The sequence below is a fragment of the Scyliorhinus torazame genome, chromosome 12 (genome assembly GCF_047496885.1).
Source record: "Scyliorhinus torazame isolate Kashiwa2021f chromosome 12, sScyTor2.1, whole genome shotgun sequence".
NCBI lineage: Eukaryota > Metazoa > Chordata > Chondrichthyes > Carcharhiniformes > Scyliorhinidae > Scyliorhinus > Scyliorhinus torazame.
In genome coordinates this window covers 132,870,325-132,890,819 of record NC_092718.1, presented here as the reverse complement: position 1 = coordinate 132,890,819, position 20,495 = coordinate 132,870,325, and the positions used below count along the sequence as shown (strand labels likewise).

The 20,495-nt window shown below is 46.6% G+C and overlaps 1 protein-coding gene across 2 annotated transcripts in view; it reads left to right on the top strand.

Moving 5' to 3' along the window:
• LOC140386607 (tectonic-3-like) overlaps positions 1–20,495 on the top strand; it is an 894,865-nt gene that overhangs the window by 6,124 nt on the left and 868,246 nt on the right. For both annotated transcript variants that reach the window (XM_072469084.1, XM_072469083.1), the window contains exon 3: positions 5,311–5,426. In XM_072469084.1, the coding sequence (XP_072325185.1) occupies positions 5,311–5,426 (116 nt within the window). The remainder of the gene's footprint in view (positions 1–5,310; positions 5,427–20,495) is intronic.

Here is a 20,495-nt window from a genome sequence, read left to right as displayed (position 1 = left end):
GTCACCCCTCAACCCCCGTCGTTCCAGTGAGAATAAACCGAGTTTATTCAACCGCTCCTCATAGCTAATGCCCTCCATACCAGGCAAAATTCTGGTAAATCTCTTCTGCATCCTCTCTAAAGCCGCCACATCCTTCTGGTAGTGTGGCGACCAGAATTGAACACTATACTCCAAGTGTGGCCTAACTAAGGTTCTATACAGCTGCAACATGTCTTGCCAATTTTTATACTCAATGCCCCGGCTAATGAAGGCAAGCATGCCGTATGCCTTCTTGACTGCCTTCACCACCTGTGTTGCACCTTTCAGTGACCTGTGGACCTGTACACCTAGATCTCTCTGACTTTCAATACTCTTGAGGGTTCTACCATTCACTGTATATTCCTTACCTGCATTAGACCTTCCAAAATGCATTACCTCACATTTTTCCAGATTAAACTCCATCTGCCATCTCTCCGCCCAAGTCGCCAAACAATCTAAATCCTGCTGTATCCTCGGACAGTCCTCATCGCTATCCGCAGTTTCACCAACCTTTGTGTCGTCTGCAAACTTACTAATCAGACCAGTTACATTTTCCTCAATCATTTATATATACTACAAACAGCAAAGGTCCCAGCACTGATCCCCGCGGAACACCACTAGTCACAGCCCTCCAATTAGGAAAGCATCCTTCCATTGCTACTCTCTGCCTTCTATGACCTAGCCATTTCTGTATCCACCTTGCCAGCTCACCCCTGATCCCGTGTGACTTCACCTTTTGTACTAGTCTACCATGAGGGACAATGTCAAAGGCCTTACTGAAGTCCATATAGACAACATCCACTGCCCGACCTGCATCAATCATCTTTGTGACCTCCTCGAAAAACTCTATCAAGTTAGTGAGACACGACCTCCCCTTCACAAAACCATACTGCCTCTCACTAATACGTCCATTTGCTTCCAAATGGGAGTAGATCCTGTCTCGAAGAATTCTCTCCAGTAATTTCCCTACCACTGACGTAAGGCTCACTGGCCTGTAGTTCCCTGGATTATCCTTGCTACCCTTCTTAAACAGAGGAACAACATTGGCTATTCTCCAGTCCTCCGGGACATCACCTGAAGACAGTGAGGATCAAAAGATTTCTGTCAAGGCCTCAGCAATTTCCTCTCTAGCCTCCTTCAGTATTCTGGGGTAGACCCCATCAGGCCCTGGGGACTTATCTACCTTAATATTTTTCAAGATGCCCAACATCTCGTCTTTTTGGATCTCAATGTGACCCAGGCTATCTACACACCCTTCTCCAGATTCAACATCTACCAATTCCTTCTCTTTGGTGAATACTGATGCAAAGTATTCATTTAGTACCTCGACCATTTCCTCTGGCTCCACACATAGATTCCCTTGCCTATCCTTCAGTGGGCCAACCCTTTCCTTGGCTACCCTCTTGCTTTTTATGTACGTGTAAAAAGCCTTGGGATTTTCCTTAACCCTATTTGCCAATAACTTTTCGTGACCCCCTTCTGCCCTCCTGACTCCTTGCTTAAGTTCCTTCCTGCTTTCCTTATATTCCACACAGGCTTTGTCTGTTCCCAGCCTTTTAGCCCTGACAAATGCCTCCTTTTTCTTTTTGACGAGGCCTACAATATCTCTCATTATCCAAGGTTCCTGAAAATTCCTGTATTTATCCTCCTTCCTCACAGGAACATGCCGGTCCTGAATTCCTTTCAACTGACACTTGAAAGCCTCCCACATGTCAGATGTTGATTTACCCTCAAACATCCGCCCCCAATCTAGGTTCTTCAGTTCCCGCCTAATATTGTTATAATTAGCCTTCCCCCAATTTAGCACATTCACCCTAGGACCACTCTTATCCTTGTCCACCAGCACTTTAAAACTTACTGAATTGTGGTCACTGGTCCCGAAATGCTCCCCTACTGAAACTTCTACCACCTGGCCGGGCTCATTCCCCAATACCAGGTCCAGTACAGCCCCTTCCCTAGTTGGACTGTCTACATATTGTTTTAAGAAGCCCTCCTGGATGCTCCTTACAAACTCTGCCCCGTCTAAGCCCCTGGCGCTAAGTGAGTCCCAGTCAATATTGGGGAAGTTGAAGTCTCCCATCACCACAACCCTATTGTTTTTACTCTTTTCCAAAATCTGTCTACCTATCTGCTGCTCTATCTCCCGCTGGCTGTTGGGAGGCCTGTAGTAAATCCCCAACATTGTGACTACACTTGTCGTATGAGGGACGTTTGAGGACTCTGGGTCTGTACTCGTTGGAGTTTAGAAGGATGAGAGGGCATCTTATTGAAACGAACAAGATACTGCGAGGCCTGGATAGAGTGGACGTTGAGAGGGTGTTTCCACTTGTAGGAAAAACTAGAAGCAGAGGACACCATCTCAGATTAAAGGGACGATCCTTTAAAACAGAGATGAGGAGGAATTTTTTCAGCCAGAGGGTGGTGAATCTGTGGAACTCTTTGCCGCAGATGGCTGTGGAGGCCAATTCACCGAGTGTCTTTAAGGCAGAGATAGATAGGTTCTTGATTAATAAGGGGATCAGGGGCTATGGGGAGAAGGCAGGGAAATGGGGATGAGAAAAATATCAGCCATTATTTAATGGCGGAGCAGATGCGATGGGCCAAGTGGCCTAATTCTGCTCCTATGCCTTATGGTCTTATTTCTGTTTATATTAAGAGGGCTCCCTGCGGAGTAGTTGATTCGAGACATTGTGTCCAGTTCAGTGAGATGAAGCAGTTAATGGCAGGAGCCAGCGGTTGAAGCAGCCAGGTGTCTAAAACTCTGTCTAACTCCTCCTTAAATTTACTCACTATCCCTGTATCCACTGCACTCTGGGGTAGGGAATTCCACAGATTCACAAACTTTTGGGAGATGTAGTTTCTCCTCAGCTCTGTTATAAGTTTTCTACTTCTTATCCTGAGACTATGACCTCGCGTTCTAGAATGCCCCACAGGAGGACGCATCTGCTCCATGAATACTTTATCCATACCGTTTATCATCTTGTATATCTCAATTTGATCTCCCCTCATTCTTCTAAACTCTAGAGACTATAGGCCTAAACCGTTCAATCTCTCTTCAAATGACAAATGCCTATTCTCTGGAATCAACCTAGTGGACCTCCTGTGAACTGCCTCCAATACCACTGCTTTCCTCAAATAAGGGAACCTGTACTCGATCATGCTGGACAGGACGTCCTCGGGATTAGACCATTGCGGCATGGTAGCACAGTGGTTAGAACTTTTGCTTCATAGAGGTGAGGGCTTAGGTTTTGGGGGCTGGTGTAGATTCGATGGGCTTCCTTCTGCACTGTAAATTCTACGATTCTTACACTCTCTCTGGGCAAGTATTAGGTAAGGAGACTAAACCTTTCCATAATTCTGCTAGCCTGATCTCACCCAGGCCCAATAGAGTCACTCTTGCATCTTGTCCCTGCATCTCTTTTTGTCTCGCACTTATCAAATGCCCTTTGAAGATCCAAATACACTGTATCCGCTGGTTTCTCCTTGTCCTTAAATCTTCAGCATACCGTTCATTACATTTATCAACCATAATTTTCCCCACAAGAAATCGCTGTTGATACTGCATAATAATATTATCATTTTCAAGTACCCGGTTATCATGTCCTTAATAATACATTCCGGCATTTCGCCTTCTCTGATAGTTGGCAGATCTTTTATTTTACTCAATCCCTGAATAGCTGCCCAGAAACCTATAAAACATACTCAGAGGATTCAGTGGCCCCCTCCTGTTCCTGTCTGGCAGATTTGAGGGGTGGAATAGCCGCCTGTTTCTCTGTAACAGGCTCGAGAGAGGAGCAGAATGGGTCTCCTCCTGTTCCTGTGTAACTGGCTCGAGAGGGACTGAATGGGCCTCCTCCTGTTCCTGTGTAACCGGCTCGAGAGAGGGGCTGAATGGGCCACCTCCTGTTCCTGTGTAACAGGCTCGAGAGGGGCTGAATGGGCCTCCTCCTGTTCCTGTGTAACCGGCTCGAGAGAGGGGCTGAATGGGCCTCCTCCCGTTCCTGTGTAACCGGCTCGAGAGAGAGGGGCTGAATGGGCCTGCTCTTTTTTCTGTGCAACAGGATCTAGAGAGCAGCAGAATGGGCCTCCTTCTGTCCCTGTCTAACAGGCTCGTGAGAAACTGAATGGGCCTCCTTCTGTTCCTGTGTAACAGGCTTGAGAGGGACTGAATGGACCTCCTCTGTTCCTGTGTAACAAGCTCAAGAGGGTCTGAATGGGCCTCTTCCTGTTCCTATGTAACAGGCTCGTGAGGAGCAGAATGGGCCTCCTCCTGTTCCTGTGTAACAGGCTCGAGAGGGGTTGAATGGGTCTCCTCCTGTTCCTGTGTAAGAGGCTTGAGAGGGGCTGAATCGGCCTTCTCCTGTTCCTGTGTAACAGGCTTGTGAGGAACTGAATGGGCCTCCTCCTGTTCCGGTGTAACCGGCTTGTGAGAAACTGAATGAGCCTCCTCCTGTTCCTGTGTAACAGGATCAAGAGGGGCTGAATGGGCCTCCTGCTGTTCCTGTGTAACAGGCTCGTGAGGAACTGAACGGGCCTCCTCCTGTTTCTGTGTAAGAGGCTCGAGAGGAGCAGAATGGGCCTCCTCCTGTTCCTGTGTAAGAGGCTCGAGAGGGGCTGAATGGGTCTCCTCCTGTTCCTGTGTAACAGGCTTGAGAGGGGCTGAATGAGCCTCCTCTGTTCCTGTGTAACAGGCTCGAGAGGGGCTGAAGGGGCCTCCTCCTCCTGTTCCTGCGTAACAGGCTTGTGAGGAACTGAATAGGGCTCCTCCTGTTCCTGTGTAACAGGCTCAAGAGGGGCTGAATGGACCTCCTCTGTTCCTGTGTAACAGGCTCGAGGGGCTGAATGGGCCTCCTCCTGTTCTTGTGTAACAGGCTTGTGAGGAACTGAATGGGCCTCCTCCTCCTGTTTCTGTGTAACAGGCTCGAGGGGGCTGAATGAGCCTCCTCCTGTTCCCAGATTCCAGGATCCTTCATTCTTGGCATTTTAGTGATGACCTCAGAGCTGGGCTATTTGTGCCAAAGTGCTGTCTGACCTCAGCTCCTCGTTACTAACTAACCCTCTTCCGTTGCCCGTCCCAACTGGTCACAATCCTGTATGCTTCATAGATGCCAGTGTCTATGTATTTACATTGTGTACCTTGTGTTGCCCCATTATGTATTTTCTTTTCTTTTTATGTACTAAATGATTTGTTTGAGTTGCTCGCAGAAAAATACTTTTCACTGTACCTTGGTAGATGTGACAATAAACAAATCCAATCCAATCCAACCATTGGTCTCTTTTCTCTCACTCCAGGGTTGTCAGCCAGGTTTGTGTCGAGGAATCGGTTATATTCACCAGCAACACCCCTTTCCAGACTGTTATCAACAAAGGCGATTTGGACACTCTCTTCTGTGTAATCGTCGATGACGGTAAGTAATATACAGTATACTGCTCCAGAGCAACAACAACAGATTGCATTGATATATCAGCTATATCACCAGAACATTTTCCACTGTGTTTCACAAGTGATGTCAAACAAAATGCCAAAATACAACAGGGGACTGAAACCTGGGAATAAGGTAGATTTCAAGGGATTTTTATGGTGTTGAGAGAGCTAAAGAGAGAGATTCAGTGGCAGCTGGAGATCTGAAATCAAAGTCGAAAGTGCTGGAAAAGCTGGGCAGGTCTGGCAGCATCTGTGGAAAGTGAAACCGAGTTACCATTGCGAGTCTCTCTGACTCTTATTCAGAGAGCTAAGGAATTGGCCTTTGTTTCCAGGGGATTGGAGCGCAGGAGTAAAAATGGTTTGCTGTATTCGTACAGAGGGAGCAGTCAGGTCAACATCGCAATTACAGTAACTGAACAAAATTAGAACTAACGACTTCCGGTTGCGGCGATGACCAGCTAAGCCGCACGTTTCGGCACCTCCCATTTCAACGGACTTTTGGGCTCTTATCGGGAGCCCCAACGGAAATTTTTTACGGCCAAACCCAGTGTGAGGCGACAAAGGAAGGAGTCCCCCCCGGGTGTGGATGGAAAGAAGCGATAGTAGTGGCCAGATTGCGGAGGATCCTCTGGAGCAACGGCAAAGAAGAGAAGGGAGAAGCAAGATGGCGGCTGAGGGAGTCCAGATGGTATGGGGCCCGGAAAAGCAGGAGTTCCTCCAACGATGTGTGGAGGAGTTCAAGAAAGAGGTGCTGGCGCCGATGTTGCTGGCGATTGAGGGATTGAAGGAGACGCAAAAGACCCAGGCGATGGAGCTCCATGGAGTGAAGGCAGAGGCAGCCGAGAATGAAGACGAGATACAGGGCTTGGTGGTGAAGACTGAGACGCACGAGGCACTACATAAAAGGTGCATAGAAAGGCTGGAAGCCCTGGAATATAGCTCGAGGAGGAAGAATCTAAGGATTTTGGGTCTTCCCGAAGGGACAGAGGGGGCTGATGCTGGGGCGTATGTGAGTACGATGCTCCATACTTTAATGGGAGCTGAGGCCCCAACGGGCCCCCTGGAAGTGGAGGGAGCATACCGGGTCCTCATGAGAAGACCAAAGGCAGGGGAAATACCGCGAGCAATAGTGGTGAGGTTCCACCGCTACAAGGACAGGGAGATGGTCCTGAGATGGGCTAAGAAGACACGGAGTAGCAGGTGGGAGAACGCGGTGATCCGCGTGTATCAAGATTGGAGTGCGGAGGTGGCGAGAAGGAGGGCGAGTTTCAATCGGGCCAAGGCGGTGCTCCACAGGACGAAAGTAAAATTTGGAAAGCTGCAGCCGGCAAGACTGTGGGTTACACACCAGGACAAACACCACTACTTTGAGACAGCAGAGGAGGCGTGGACATTTATTCAAGAAGAGAAGTTGGACTAGATTTGAGGAATTGATGTTTGGAAAGAAGTAGCGAGGTGGTGGCAAAGAAATGCAAAGGGGGGAGAGGGGGAGGGTTTATCTGTAAAAATGTTAAGCCGGGAGAATTTTTTTTCTCCCCCCCCCCCCCCCCCCCCCCCCCCCCCCCTCCGAGTGGGGGGACACACACGAAGAAATGTGGGCGCCGGTAGAGAAGGGGAGAGGGAGCTGCGCCACTAGGGGCGGGGCCGAGAGGAAAGCGCGGGGATTTTTCCCGCGCTATGGAAATTGCGGCGGGAAAAGTGGGCGCAGGAAGGAAGGGGGCCTCACACGCAGGGAGGCCAAGGGTAAACGGGGGAAGCCGAGGTCAGCCAGAATTTGCTGACTCTCGGAAGCAATATGGGGGGAGCAATCAAGCTAGAAGGGAATCTAGCGGGGGGGGGGGCTTAACTGGGTTTCTGCTGCTGAGGGTAAGGGGGAGCTGATACGGGATGGGATGGTCGGGACGGGAGGGCGACGTCTGGGGGACAAACGGGTGCGTGGGACCCGGGTGAGGAGCTGGTTTAAAAAAGGGGATGGCTAGTCGACGATGGGGGTGGGGTGAAGGGCCCCCCAACCCGGTTGATCACGTGGAACGTGAGAGGGCTGAATGGGCCGATTAAGAGGGCAAGGGTATTTGCGCACCTAAAGAGACTGAAGGCGGATGTGGTTATGCTTCAGGAGACGCACCTGAAATTGGCGGATCAGGTCAGATTAAGGAAAGGATGGGTGGGACAGGTATTCCACTCAGGCTTAGATACGAAAAATAGAGGGGTGGCAATACTGGTGGGGAACCGGGTATCGTTTGAGGCTAAGACCATAGTGGTGGACAGTGGGGGCAGGTACGTGATGGTGAGTGGCAGATTGCAAGGTGAGGCGGTGGTGCTGGTGAACGTATACGCCCCGAACTGGGATGACGCGGGTTTTATGAAGCGTATGTTGGGGCGCATCCCTGACCTAGAGATGGGAAATTTGGTAATGTGGGGGGGACTTCAACACGGTGCTGGACCCAGGGCTGGACCGGTCCAGATCTAGGACCGGGAGGAGGCCGGTAGCGGCCAAGGTGCTGAAGGGGTTTATGGAGCAGATGGGAGGAGTAGATCCCTGGAGATTTGCTAGACCGAGGAGTAAAGAGTTTTCCTTCTTCTCCCACGTCCATAAAGTATACTCCCGGATAGACTTTTTTGTCCTAGGAAGGGCGCTGATCCCGAAAGTGGTAGGAACGGAATATTCGGCTATAGCCGTTTCAGATCACGCCCCACATTGGGTGGATCTGGATCTAGGAGAGGAGAAGGAGCAGCGCCCACTTTGGAGATTAGACATGGGACTGTTGGCGGACGAGGGGGTATGTGGAAGGGTGAGGGGATGTATTGAAAGATACCTAGAGGTCAATGATGATGGAACGGTCCAGGTGGGAATAGTATGGGAGGCGGTGGTTAGGGGGGAGCTGATTTCCATAAGAGCCCACAGGGGGAAACAAGAGGGAAAAGAAAGGGAGAGACTGATTGGGGAGATTCTGAGGGTGGATAGGCAATATGCGGAGGCCCCGGATGAAGGGTTATACAGGGAAAGACGGAGACTACAGACGGAGTTTGACCTGCTGACCACGGGTAAGGCGGAGACGCAGTGGAGGAAGGCACAGGGAATACAATATGAATATGGGGAATAGGCGAGCCAATTGCTGGCCCAACAACTTAGGAAGAGGGAGGCGGCGAGAGAGATCGGAGGAGTTAGGGACGGGGAGGGAAGGATGGAGCAGAGAGCGGGGAGGGTGAACGGGGTGTTTAAGTCATTTTATGAGAGGCTGTATAAGTCCCAACCCCCGGAGGGGAAAGAGGGAATGATACACTTCCTGGACCAGCTGGAGTTCCCGAGGGTTGAGGAGCAGGAGGTGACAGGTTTGGGAGCGCAGATTGAGGTGGAGGAGGTGATTAAAGGAATTGGGAACATGCAGGCAGGAAAGGCCCCGGGACCAGATGGGTTCCCGGTGGAATTTTACAGGAAATATGTGGACTTACTGGCCCCACTCCTGACGAGAACCTTCAATGAGGCTAAGGAAAGGGGGACACTACCCCCGACAATGTCGGAGGCGACGATATCGTTGATCCTGAAACGAGACAAAGACCCGCTGCAGTGCGGGTCATCCAGGCCCATCTCCCTCCTAAATGTAGATGCCAAGTTACTAGCCAAAGTGATGGCGACAAGGATAGAGGACTGTGTCCCAGGGGTGGTATATGACGACCAGACAGGGTTTGTTAAAGGGAGGCAATTGAATGCCAGTATACAAAGGTTGCTGGGGGTGATGATGATGCCCCCACCGGAGGGGGAGGCGGAGATAGTGGTGGCGATGGATGCAGAGAAGGCATTTGATAGAGTGGAGTGGGACTATTTGTGGGAGGTACTGAAGAGATTTGGATTTGGAGAGGGGTTCATCAGATGGGTTCAGCTCCTGTACGGGGCCCCGGTGGTAAGCGTGGTTACAAACAGGCAACGATCCGACTATTTACAATTACATAGGGGCACAAGACAGGGGTGCCCCCTGTCCCTGTTACTGTTCACGTTGGCAATCGAGCCATTGGCCATAGCGCTGAGGGGCTCTAAGAAGTGGAGGGGGGTGCTCAGAGGAGGAGAGGAACATCGGGTGTCATTATATGCGGATGATTTGCTGCTATATGTGGCGGACCCAGTGGAGGGGATGCCAGAGATAATGCAGACACTCGGGGAGTTTGGAGAGTTCTCAGGATATAAATTGAATATGGGAAAGAGTGAACGTTTTGTGATGCACCCCGGGGAACAGGGCAGGGGGATAGACGATTTACCGCTGAGGAGAGTAGCAAGGGATTTTCGATATCTAGGGATCCAGGTGGCCAGGAACTGGGGAACCTTGCATAAACTTAACCTGACGCGACTGGGAGAGCAGATGGAGGAGGACTTTAAGAGGTGGGACATGGTGCCCCTGTCATTGGCGGGCAGAGTACAGGCGGTTAAAATGGTGGTCCTCCCGAGGTTTCTTTCCGTGTTTCAGTGCCTATTCATACTGATTACAAAGGCCTTTTTCAAGAAAGTGGACAGGAGTGTTATGAGCTTTGTGTGGGCTGGAAAGACCCCGAGGGTAAAGAGGGGGTTCCTGCAGCGCAGTAGGGACAGAGGGGGACTGGAGAGAGTAATTTCGGGGGCATGGGTCGGTGAAGGTAAAGTGTCCGATATATACAGGGAAATGAGAGACGAGGGGGAGACGATGGTAGAGGAGCTGAAGGGTAAATGGGAGGAGGAGCTGGGGGAAGAGATTGAGGCGGGGCTGTGGGCAGGTGCCCTAAGTAGGGTAAATTCCTCGTCCTCGTGTGCCAGGCTTAGCCTGATCCAATTCAAGGTTCTACACAGGGCGCATATGACGGGAGCATGGCTGAGTAGATTTTTTGGAGTGGAGGATAGGTGCGGGAGGTGCGCGGGAAGCCCGGCGAACCACACTCACATGTTCTGGTCGTGTCCGGTAGTGCATGGGTTCTGGGTGGGTGTGGCAAGAGTGATCTCAAAGGTGGTGGGGGTCCGGGTCGAACCGAGCTGGGGGTTAGCTATATTTGGGGTTGCAGAAGAGCCGGGAGTGCAGGAGGCGAGAGAGGCCGATGTTTTGGCCTTTGCGTCCCAAGTAGCCCGGCGAAGGATTCTACTTATGTGGAAAGAAGCCAAACCCCCGGGCGTGGAGGCCTGGATAAAGGACATGGCAGGGTTTATAAAATTGGAGCGAATAAAATACGCATTAAGAGGTTCGGCTCAAGGGTTCACCAGTCGGTGGCAACCGTTCCTTGACTATCTCGCAGAGCGATAAGGGAAAACAGGAAAGACAGCAGCAGCAACCCGTGGGGGGGGGGGGGGGGGGGGGGGGGGGGGGGGTGGGAGGGTGTATTCGGTGTTTGTTTGTTTTTTCTTTTTTCTTTCCATCCTAGTTTATATTTACTTTTTCAGTATTATTATTTCTCTTTTCTTGTTCTTTTTCTGCACTTGTTAGTTTAATATATTGTTTAAATAACGGTCAATGTACATTTTGTTATAAAGTTGTAAAAATGGAAAATTCTTTTTGATCGAAAAAGTTTAAAAATTAGAACTAACGGTAGTTAAATGCGAATATACACAGGTAACAGCAACAATGATTGACATCATGGCACTTTCTGATGACATCAGCAATAGATTTAAATACGAAATACGAAGATGCAGAATAATAAAACTCCATAACATGATCTCATCGAAACTTAAGAAAATCTTGCAGGGCATGACGGTAGATATGGACAGGATTTTTATTTGTCCCTTCACTGTCACTGGGTTAAAATGCTGGAACTCCCACCCTCAGTTATGGTGGTATACCTGCACCACAGGGACTGCAACGGTTTAAGAACGCACTTTAACATCACCTCAGAAGGAATATCAGGAAGTCTTAGGCCAGAGCTTCAGGTGGTGACAGCGATAATGAAGGTTGCAGCTATGAATACATTTGAACTGAGGATGAAATTTGTCGGACTGGAGGAGATTCCAGAGATTAAGAGTGGCAAGGGACATTGGGGGCGCAGAGGACCGTCGGGAGGTAATTCAGCACAAAGATGAGAATTTTAAATCGAGGGGTAGATGGACCTGCAGCCTATCGAACAACAACGATGTCCTGTGGTTATCCAAGACACTTCATCAATAATTCCGTTCCCCAAATATAACAATGACTCCTCTAGCAGAGATACGGATCAGTGCATAGTAATTGATTAAATATAACAGTCACTCTAATGATGGGGGTCAGTGCACAGTCACTGATTAAATATAACAGTCACTCTCTATCAGAGATAGGAGTCAATGCACAGTCACTGATTAAATATAACAGTCACTCTCTATCAGAGATAGGGGTCAGCGCACAGTCACTGATTAAATATAACAGTCACTCTCAGGGATAGGGTCAGTGCACAGTCACTGATTAAATATAACAGGCACTCACAGAGATAGGGTCAGTGCACAGTCACTGATTAAATATAACAGGCACTCTCTATCAGAGATAGGGGTCAGTGCACAGTCACTGATTAAATATAACAGTCACTCTCTATCAGCGATAGGAGTCAGTGCACAGTCACTGATTAAATATAACAGTCACTCTCAGAGATAGGGGTCAGTGCACAGTCACTGATTAAATATAACAGTCACTCTCAGAGATAGGGGTCAGTGCACAGTCACTGATTAAATATAACAGTCACTCTCTATCAGAGATAGTGATCAGTGCACAGTCACTGATTAAATATAACAGTCACTCTCAGAGATAGGGGTCAGTGCACAGTCACTGATTAAATATAACAGTAACTCTCTATCAGAGATGGGGGTCAGTGCACAGTCACTGATTAAATATGACAGTCACTCTCAGAGATATGGGTCAGTGCACAGTCACTGATTAAATATAACAATCACTCTCTCTCAGAGATAGGGGTCAGCGCACAGTCACTGATTAAATATAACAGGCACTCTCTATCAGAGATAGGGGGCAATGCACGGTCAATGATTAAATATAACAGTCACTCTCTATCAGAGATCGGGATCAGTGCACAGTCACTGATTAAATATAACTAACTCTCTATCAGCGATAGGGGTCAGTGCACAGTCACTGATTAAATATAACAGTCACTCCCTATCAGCGATAGGGGTGAGTGCACAGTCACTGATTAAATATAACAGTCACTCTCTATCAGAGATAGGGGTCAGTGCACAGTCACTGATTAAATATAACAGTAACTCTCTATCAGAGATAGGGGTCAGTGCACAGTCACTGATTAAATATAACAGTCACTCTCTGTCAGAGATAGGGCTCAGTGCACAGTCACTGATTAAATATAACAGTAACTCTCTATCAGAGATAGGGGTCAGTGCACAGTCACTGATTAAATATAACAGTCACTCTCTATCAGAGATAGGGGTCAGTGCACAGTCACTGATTAAATATGACAGTCACTCTCTATCAGAGATAGGGGTGAGTGCACAGTCACTGATTAAATATAACAGTCACTCTCTATCAGAGATAGAACATAGAAAAATACAGCACAGAACAGGCCCTTCGGCCCACGATGTTGTGCCGAACCTTTGTCCTAGATTAATCATAGATTATCATTGAATTTACAGTGCAGAAGGAGGCCATTCGGCCCATCGAGTCTGCACCGGCTTTTGGAAAGAGCACCCTACCCATAGCAACACCTCCACCCAACACTAAGGGCAATTTTGGACACTAAGGGCAATTTATCATGGCCAATCCACCTAACCTGCACATCTTTGGACTGTGGGAGGAAACCGGAGCACCCGAAGGAAACCCACGCAGACACGGGGAGGATGTGCAGACTCCACACAGACAGTGACCCAAGCCGGAATCGAACCTGGGACCCTGGAGCTGTGAAGCAATTGTGCTATCCACAATGCTACCGTGCTGGCCTAAGAACAAATAAATCTACACTATATCATTTTACCGTAATCCATGTACCTATCCAATAGCTGCTTGAAGGTCCCTAATGTTTCCGACTCAACAACTTCCACAGGCAGTGCATTCCATGCCCCCACTACTCTCGGGGTCAGTGCACAGTCACTGATTAAATATAACAGTAACTCTCTATCAGAGATAGGGGTCAGTGCACAGTCACTGATTAAATATAACAGTCACTCTCAGAGAAAGGGGTCAGTGCACAGTCACTGATTAAATATAACAGTCACTCTCTATCAGAGATAAGGGTCAGTGCACAGTCACTGATTAAATCTAACAGTCACTCTCAGAGATAGGGGTCAGTGCACAGTCACTGATTAAATATAACAGTCACTCTCTATCAGAGATAGGGGTCAGTGCACAGTCACTGATTAAGTATAACAGTCACTCTCTATCAGAGATAGGGGTCAGTGCATTATCACTGATTAAATATCACAGTAACTCTCCATCAGAGATAGGGGTCAGTGCACAGTCACTGATTAAATATAACAGTCACTCTCTATCAGAGACAGGGTTCAGTGCACAGTCACTGATTTAATATAACAGTCACTCTCTATCAGAGATAGGGGTCAGTGCACACTCACTGATTAAATATAACAGCAACTCGCGATCAGAGAAGGTGATCAGTGCACAGTCACTGATTAAATATAACAGTCACTATCAGAGATAGGGGTCAGTGCACAGTCTCTGATTAAATTTAACAGTCACTCTCAGAGAAAGGGGTCAGTGCACAGGCACTGATTAAATATAACAGTCACTCTCTATCAGAGATAGGGGTCAGTGCACAGTGACTGATTAAATATAACAGTCACTCTCTATCAGAGATAGGGGTCAGTGCACAGTGACTGATTAAATATAACAGTCACTCTCTATCAGAGATAGGGGTCAGTGCACAGTCACTGATTAAATATAACAATCACTCTCTCTCAGAGAGAGGGGTCAGTGCACAGTCACTGATTAAATATAACAGTCACTCTCTATCAGAGATAGGGGGCAATGCACGGTCACTGATTAAATATAACAGTCACTCTCTATCAGAGATCGGGATCAGTGCACAGTCACTGATTAAATATAACTAACTCTCTATCAGAGATAGGGGTCAGGGCACAGTCACTGATTAAATATAACAGTAACTCTCTATCAGAGATAGGGGTCAGTGCACAGTCACTGATTAAATATAACAGTCACTCTCAGAGATAGGGGTCAGTGCACAGTCACTGATTAAATATAACAGTCACTCTCTATCAGACATGGGGGTCAGTGCACAGTCACTCACAGATAGGGGTCAGTGCACAGTCACTGATTAAATATAACATTAACTCTCTATCAGAGATAGGGGTCAGTGCACAGTCACTGATTAAATATAACAGTCACTCTTATCAGAGATAGGGGTCAGTGCACAGTCAATGATTAAATATAACAGTAACTCTCTATGAGAGATTAGGGTCAGTGCACAGTCACTGATTAAATATAACAGTCACTCTCTATCAGAGATAGGGGTCAGTGCACAGTCACTGATTAAATATAACAGTCACTCTCTATCAGAGATAGGGGTCAGAGCACAGTCACTGATTAAATATAACAGTCACTCTCTATCAGCGACAGGGGTCAGTGCACAGTCGATGATTAAATATAACAGTCACTCTCTATCAGAGATAGGGGTCAGTGCACAGTCACTGATTAAATATAACAGTCACTCTCTATCAGAGATAGGTGTCAGTGCACAGTCACTGATGAAATATAACAGTCACTCTCTATCAGAGATAGGGGTCAGTGCACAGTCACTGATTAAATATAACAGTAACTCTCTATCAGCGATAGGGGTCAGTGCACAGTCACTGATTAAATATAACAGTAACTCTCGATCAGCGATAGGGGTCAGTGCACAGACACTGATTAAATATAACAGTAACTCTCTATCAGTGATAGGGGTCAGTGCACAGTCACTGATTAAATATAACAGTCACTCTCTATCAGAGATAGGTATCAGTGCACAGTCACTGATTAAATATAACAGTAACTCTGTATCAGCGATAGGGGTCAGTGCACAGTCACTGATTAAATATAACAGTCACTCTCAGAGATAGGGGCCAGTGCACAGTCACTGATTAAATATAACAGTCACTCTCTATCAGAGATAGGGGTCAGTGCTCAGTCACTGATTAAATATAGCAGTCACCCTCAGAGATAGGGGTCAGTGCACAGTCACTGATTAAATATAACAGGAACTCTCTATCAGAGATAGGGGTCAGTGCACAGTCACTGATTAAATATAACAGTCACTCCCTATCAGCGATAGGGGTGAGTGCACAGTCACTGATTAAATATAACAGTCACTCTCTATCAGAGATAGAACATAGAACATAGAAAAATACAGCACAGAACAGGCCCTTCGGCCCACGATGTTGTGCCGAACCTTTGTCCTAGATTAATCATAGATTATCATTGAATTTACAGTGCAGAAGGTGGCCATTCGGCCCATCGAGTCTGCACCGGCTCTTGGAAAGAGCACCCTACCCATAGTCAACACCTCCACCCAACACTAAGGGCAATTTTGGACACTAAGTGCAATTTATCATGGCCAATCCACCTAACCTGCACATCTTTGGACTGTGGGAAGAAACCGGAGCACCCGAAGGAAACCAACGCAGACACTGGGAGGATGTGCAGACTCCACACAGACAGTGACCCAAGCCGGAATCGAACCTGGGACCCTGGAGCTGTGAAGCAATTGTGCTATCCACAATGCTACCGTGCTGGCCTAAGAACAAATAAATCTACACTATATCATTTTACCGTAATCCATGTACCTATCCAATAGCTGCTTGAAGGTCCCTAATGTTCCCGACTCAACAACTTCCACAGGCAGTGCATTCCATGCCCCCACTACTCTCGGGGTCAGTGCACAGTCACTGATTAAATATAACAGGCACTCTCTATCAGAGATAGGGGTCAGTGCACAGTCACTGATTAAATATAACAGTCACTCTCTATCAGAGACAGGGGTCAGTGCACAGTCATTGATTAAATATAACAGTCACTCTCTATCAGAGATAGGGGTCAGTGCACAGTCACTGATTTAATATAACAGTCACTCTATCAGAGATAGGCGTCAGTGCGCAGTCACTGATTAAATATAACAGTCACTCTCTATCAGAGATAGGGGTCAGTGAATAGTCACTGATTAAATATAACAGTCACTCTCTCTCAGAGATAGGGGTCAGTGCACAGTCACTGATTAAATATAACAGTAACTCTCAGAGATAGGGGTCAGTGCGCAGTCACTGATTAAGTATAACAGTCACTCTCAGAGATAGGGGTCAGTGCACAGTCACTGATTAAATATAACAACAACTCGCTATCAGAGATAGTGATCAGTGCACAGTGACTGATTAAATATAACAGTCACTACCAGAGATAGGGGTCAGTGCACAGTCTCTGATTAAATATAACAGTCACTCTCAGAGAAAGGGGTCAGTGCACAGGCACTGATTAAATATAACAGTCACTCTCAGAGAAAGGGGTCAGTGCACAGGCACTGATTAAATATAACAGTAACTCTCTATCAGAGATAGGGGTCAGTGCACAGTGACTGATTAAATATAACAGTCACTCTCTATCAGAGATAGGGGTCAGTGCACAGTCACTGATTAAATATAACAGTCACTCTCTATCAGAGATAGGGGTCAGCGCACAGTCACTGATTAAATATAACAGGCACTCTCTATCAGAGATAGGGGGCAATGCATGGTCACTGATTAAATATAACAGTCACTCTCTATCAGAGATCGGGATCAGTGCACAGTCACTGATTAAATATAACTAACTCTCTATCAGAGATAGGGGTCAGTGCACAGTCACTGATTAAATATAACAGGAACTCTCTATCAGAGATAGGGGTCAGTGCACAGTCACTGATTAAATATAACAGTCACTCTCAGAGAAATGGGTCAGTGCACAGTCACTGATTAAATATAACAGTCACTCTCTATGAGAGATAGGGGTCAGTGCACAGTCACTGATTAAATATAACAGTCACTCTCAGAGATAGGGGTCAGTGCACAGTCACTGATTAAATATAATAGTCACTCTCTATCAGAGATAGGCGTCAGTGCGCAGTCACTGATTAAATATAACAGTCACTCTCAGAGATGGGGGGCAGTCCACAGTCACTGATTAAATATAACAGTCACTCTCTATCAGAAATAGGGGTCAGCGCACAGTCACTGATTAAATATAACAGTCACTCTCAGAGAAAGGAGTCAGTGCACAGGCACTCATTAAATATAACAGTCACTCTCTATCAGGGATAGGGGTCAGTGCACAGTCATTGATTAAATATAACAGTCACTCTCAGAGATAGGGGTCAGTACACAGTCACTGATTAAATATAACAGTCACTCACAGAGATAGAGGCAGTGCACAGTCACTGATTAAATATAACAGTCACTCTCTATCAGAGATCGGGATCAGTGCTTAGTCACTGATTAAATAGAACAGTAACTCTCTATCAGGAATAGGGGTCAGTGCGCAGTCACTGATTAAATAAAACAGTCACTCTGTATCAGAGATAGGGGTCAGTGCATAGTTACTGATAAAATATAACAGTCACTCTCTCTCAGAAATTGGTGGTCAGTGCGCAGTTACTGATTAAAGATAACAGTCACTCTCAGAGATAGGGTCAGTGCACAGTCACTGACTAACTATAACAGTCACTCTCAGAGATAGGGGTCAATGCACAGTCACTGATTAAATATAACAGTAACTCTCTATCAGAGATAGGGGTCAGTGTACAGTCACTCATTAAATATTACAGTCACTCTCAGAGATAGGGGTCAGCGCACAGTCACTGATTAAATATAACAGTCACTCTCTATCAGAGACAGGGGTCAGTGCACAGTCACTGATTAAATATAACAGTCACTCTCTATCAGAGATAGGCGTCAGTGCACAGTCACTGATTAAATATAACAGTCACTCTCTATCAGAGATAGGGGTCAGTGAATAGTCACTGATTAAATATAACAGTCACTCTCTCTCAGAGATAGGGGTCAGTGCACAGTGACTGATTAAATATAGCAGTCACTCTCCATCAGAGATAGGGGTCAGTGCACAGTCACTGATTAAGTATAACAGTCACTCACAGAGATAGAGGGCAGTGCACAGTCACTGATAAAATATTACAGTCACTCTCAGAGATAGGGGTCAGTACAGAGTCACTGATTAAATATAACAGTCACTCTCAGGGATAGGGTCAGTGCACAGTCACTGACTAACTATAACAGTCACTCTCAGAGATAGGGCTCAGTGCACAGTCACTGATTAAATATAACAGTAACTCTCTATCAGAGATAGGGGTCAGTGCACAGTCACTAATTAAATATAACAGTCACTCTCAGAGATAGGGGTCAGCGCACAGTCACTTATTAAATATAACAGGCACTCTCTATCAGAGAAAGGGGTCAGTGCACAGTCTCTGATTAAATATAACAGTCACTCACAGAGATAGGAGGCAGTCCACAGTCACTGATTAAATATAACAGTCACTCTCTATCAGAGATAGGGGTCAGTGCACAGTCACTGATTAAATATAACAGTCACTCTCAGAGAGAGGGGTCAGTGCACAGTCACTGATTAAATATAACAGTAACTCTCTATCAGCGTTTTGGGGTCAGTCCACAGTCACTGATTAAATATAACAGTCACTCTCTATCAGAGATAGGGGTCAGTGCACAGTCACTGATTAAATATAACAGTCACTCTCGATCAGAGATAGGCGTCAGTGCGCAGTCACTGATTAAATATAACAGTCACTATCAGAGATAGGGGTCAGTGCACAGTCTCTGATTAAATATAACAGTCACGCTCAGAGATGGGGGTCTGTGCACAGTCACTGATTCAATATAACAGTCACTCTCAGAGAAAGGGGTCAGTGCACAGGCACTGATTAAATATAACAGTCACTCTCTATCAGAGATAGGTGTCAGTGCACAGTCACTGATTAAATATAACAGTCTCTCTCTATAAGAGATAGGGGTCAGTGCACAGTCACTGATTAAATATAACAGTAACTCTCTATCAGAGATATGGGTCAGTGCACAGTCACTGATTAAATATAACAGTTACTCTCTATCAGCGATAGCGGTCAGTGCACAGTCACTGATTAAATATAACAGTCACTCTCAGAGATAGGGGCCAGTGCACAGTCACTGATTAAAAATAACAGTCACTCTCTATCAGAGATAGGAGTCAGTGCTCAGTCACTGATTAAATATAGCAGTCACCCTCAGAGATAGGGGTCAGTGCACAGTCACTGATTAAAAATAACTGTCACTCACAGATAGGGGTCAGTACACAGTCACTGATTAAATATAACAGTAACTCTCTATCAGAGATAGGGGTCAGTGCACAGTCACTGATTAAATATAACAGTCACTCTCAGAGATAGGGGTCAGTGCACAGTCACAGATTAAATATAACAGTAACTCTATCAGAGATAGGGGTCTGTGCACAGTCACTGATCAAATATAACAGTCACTCTCAGAGAAAGGGGTCAGTGCACAGGCACTGATTAAAGATAACAGTCACTCTCTATCAGAGATAAGGGTCAGTGCACAGTCACTGATTAAATATAACAGTCACTCTCTATCAGAAATTGGTGGTCAGTGCGCAGTTACTGATTAAAGATAACAGTCACTCTCAGAGATAGGGTCAGTGCACAGTCACTGACTAACTATAACAGTCACTCTCAGAGATAGGGGTCAATGCACAGTCACTGATTAAATATAACAGTAACTCTCTATCAGAGATAGGGGTCAGTGTACAGTCACTCATTAAATATAACAGTCACTCTCAGAGATAGGGGTCAGCGCACAGTCACTGATTAAATATAACAGTCACTCTCTATCAGAGACAGGGGTCAGTGCACAGTCACTGATTAAATATAACAGTCACTCTCTATCAGAGATAGGCGTCAGTGCACAGTCACTGATTAAATATAACAGTCACTCTCTATCAGAGATAGGGGTCAGTGAATAGTCACTGATTAAATATAACAGTCACTCTCTCTCAGAGATAGGGGTCAGTGCACAGTGACTGATTAAATATAGCAGTCACTCTCCATCAGAGAT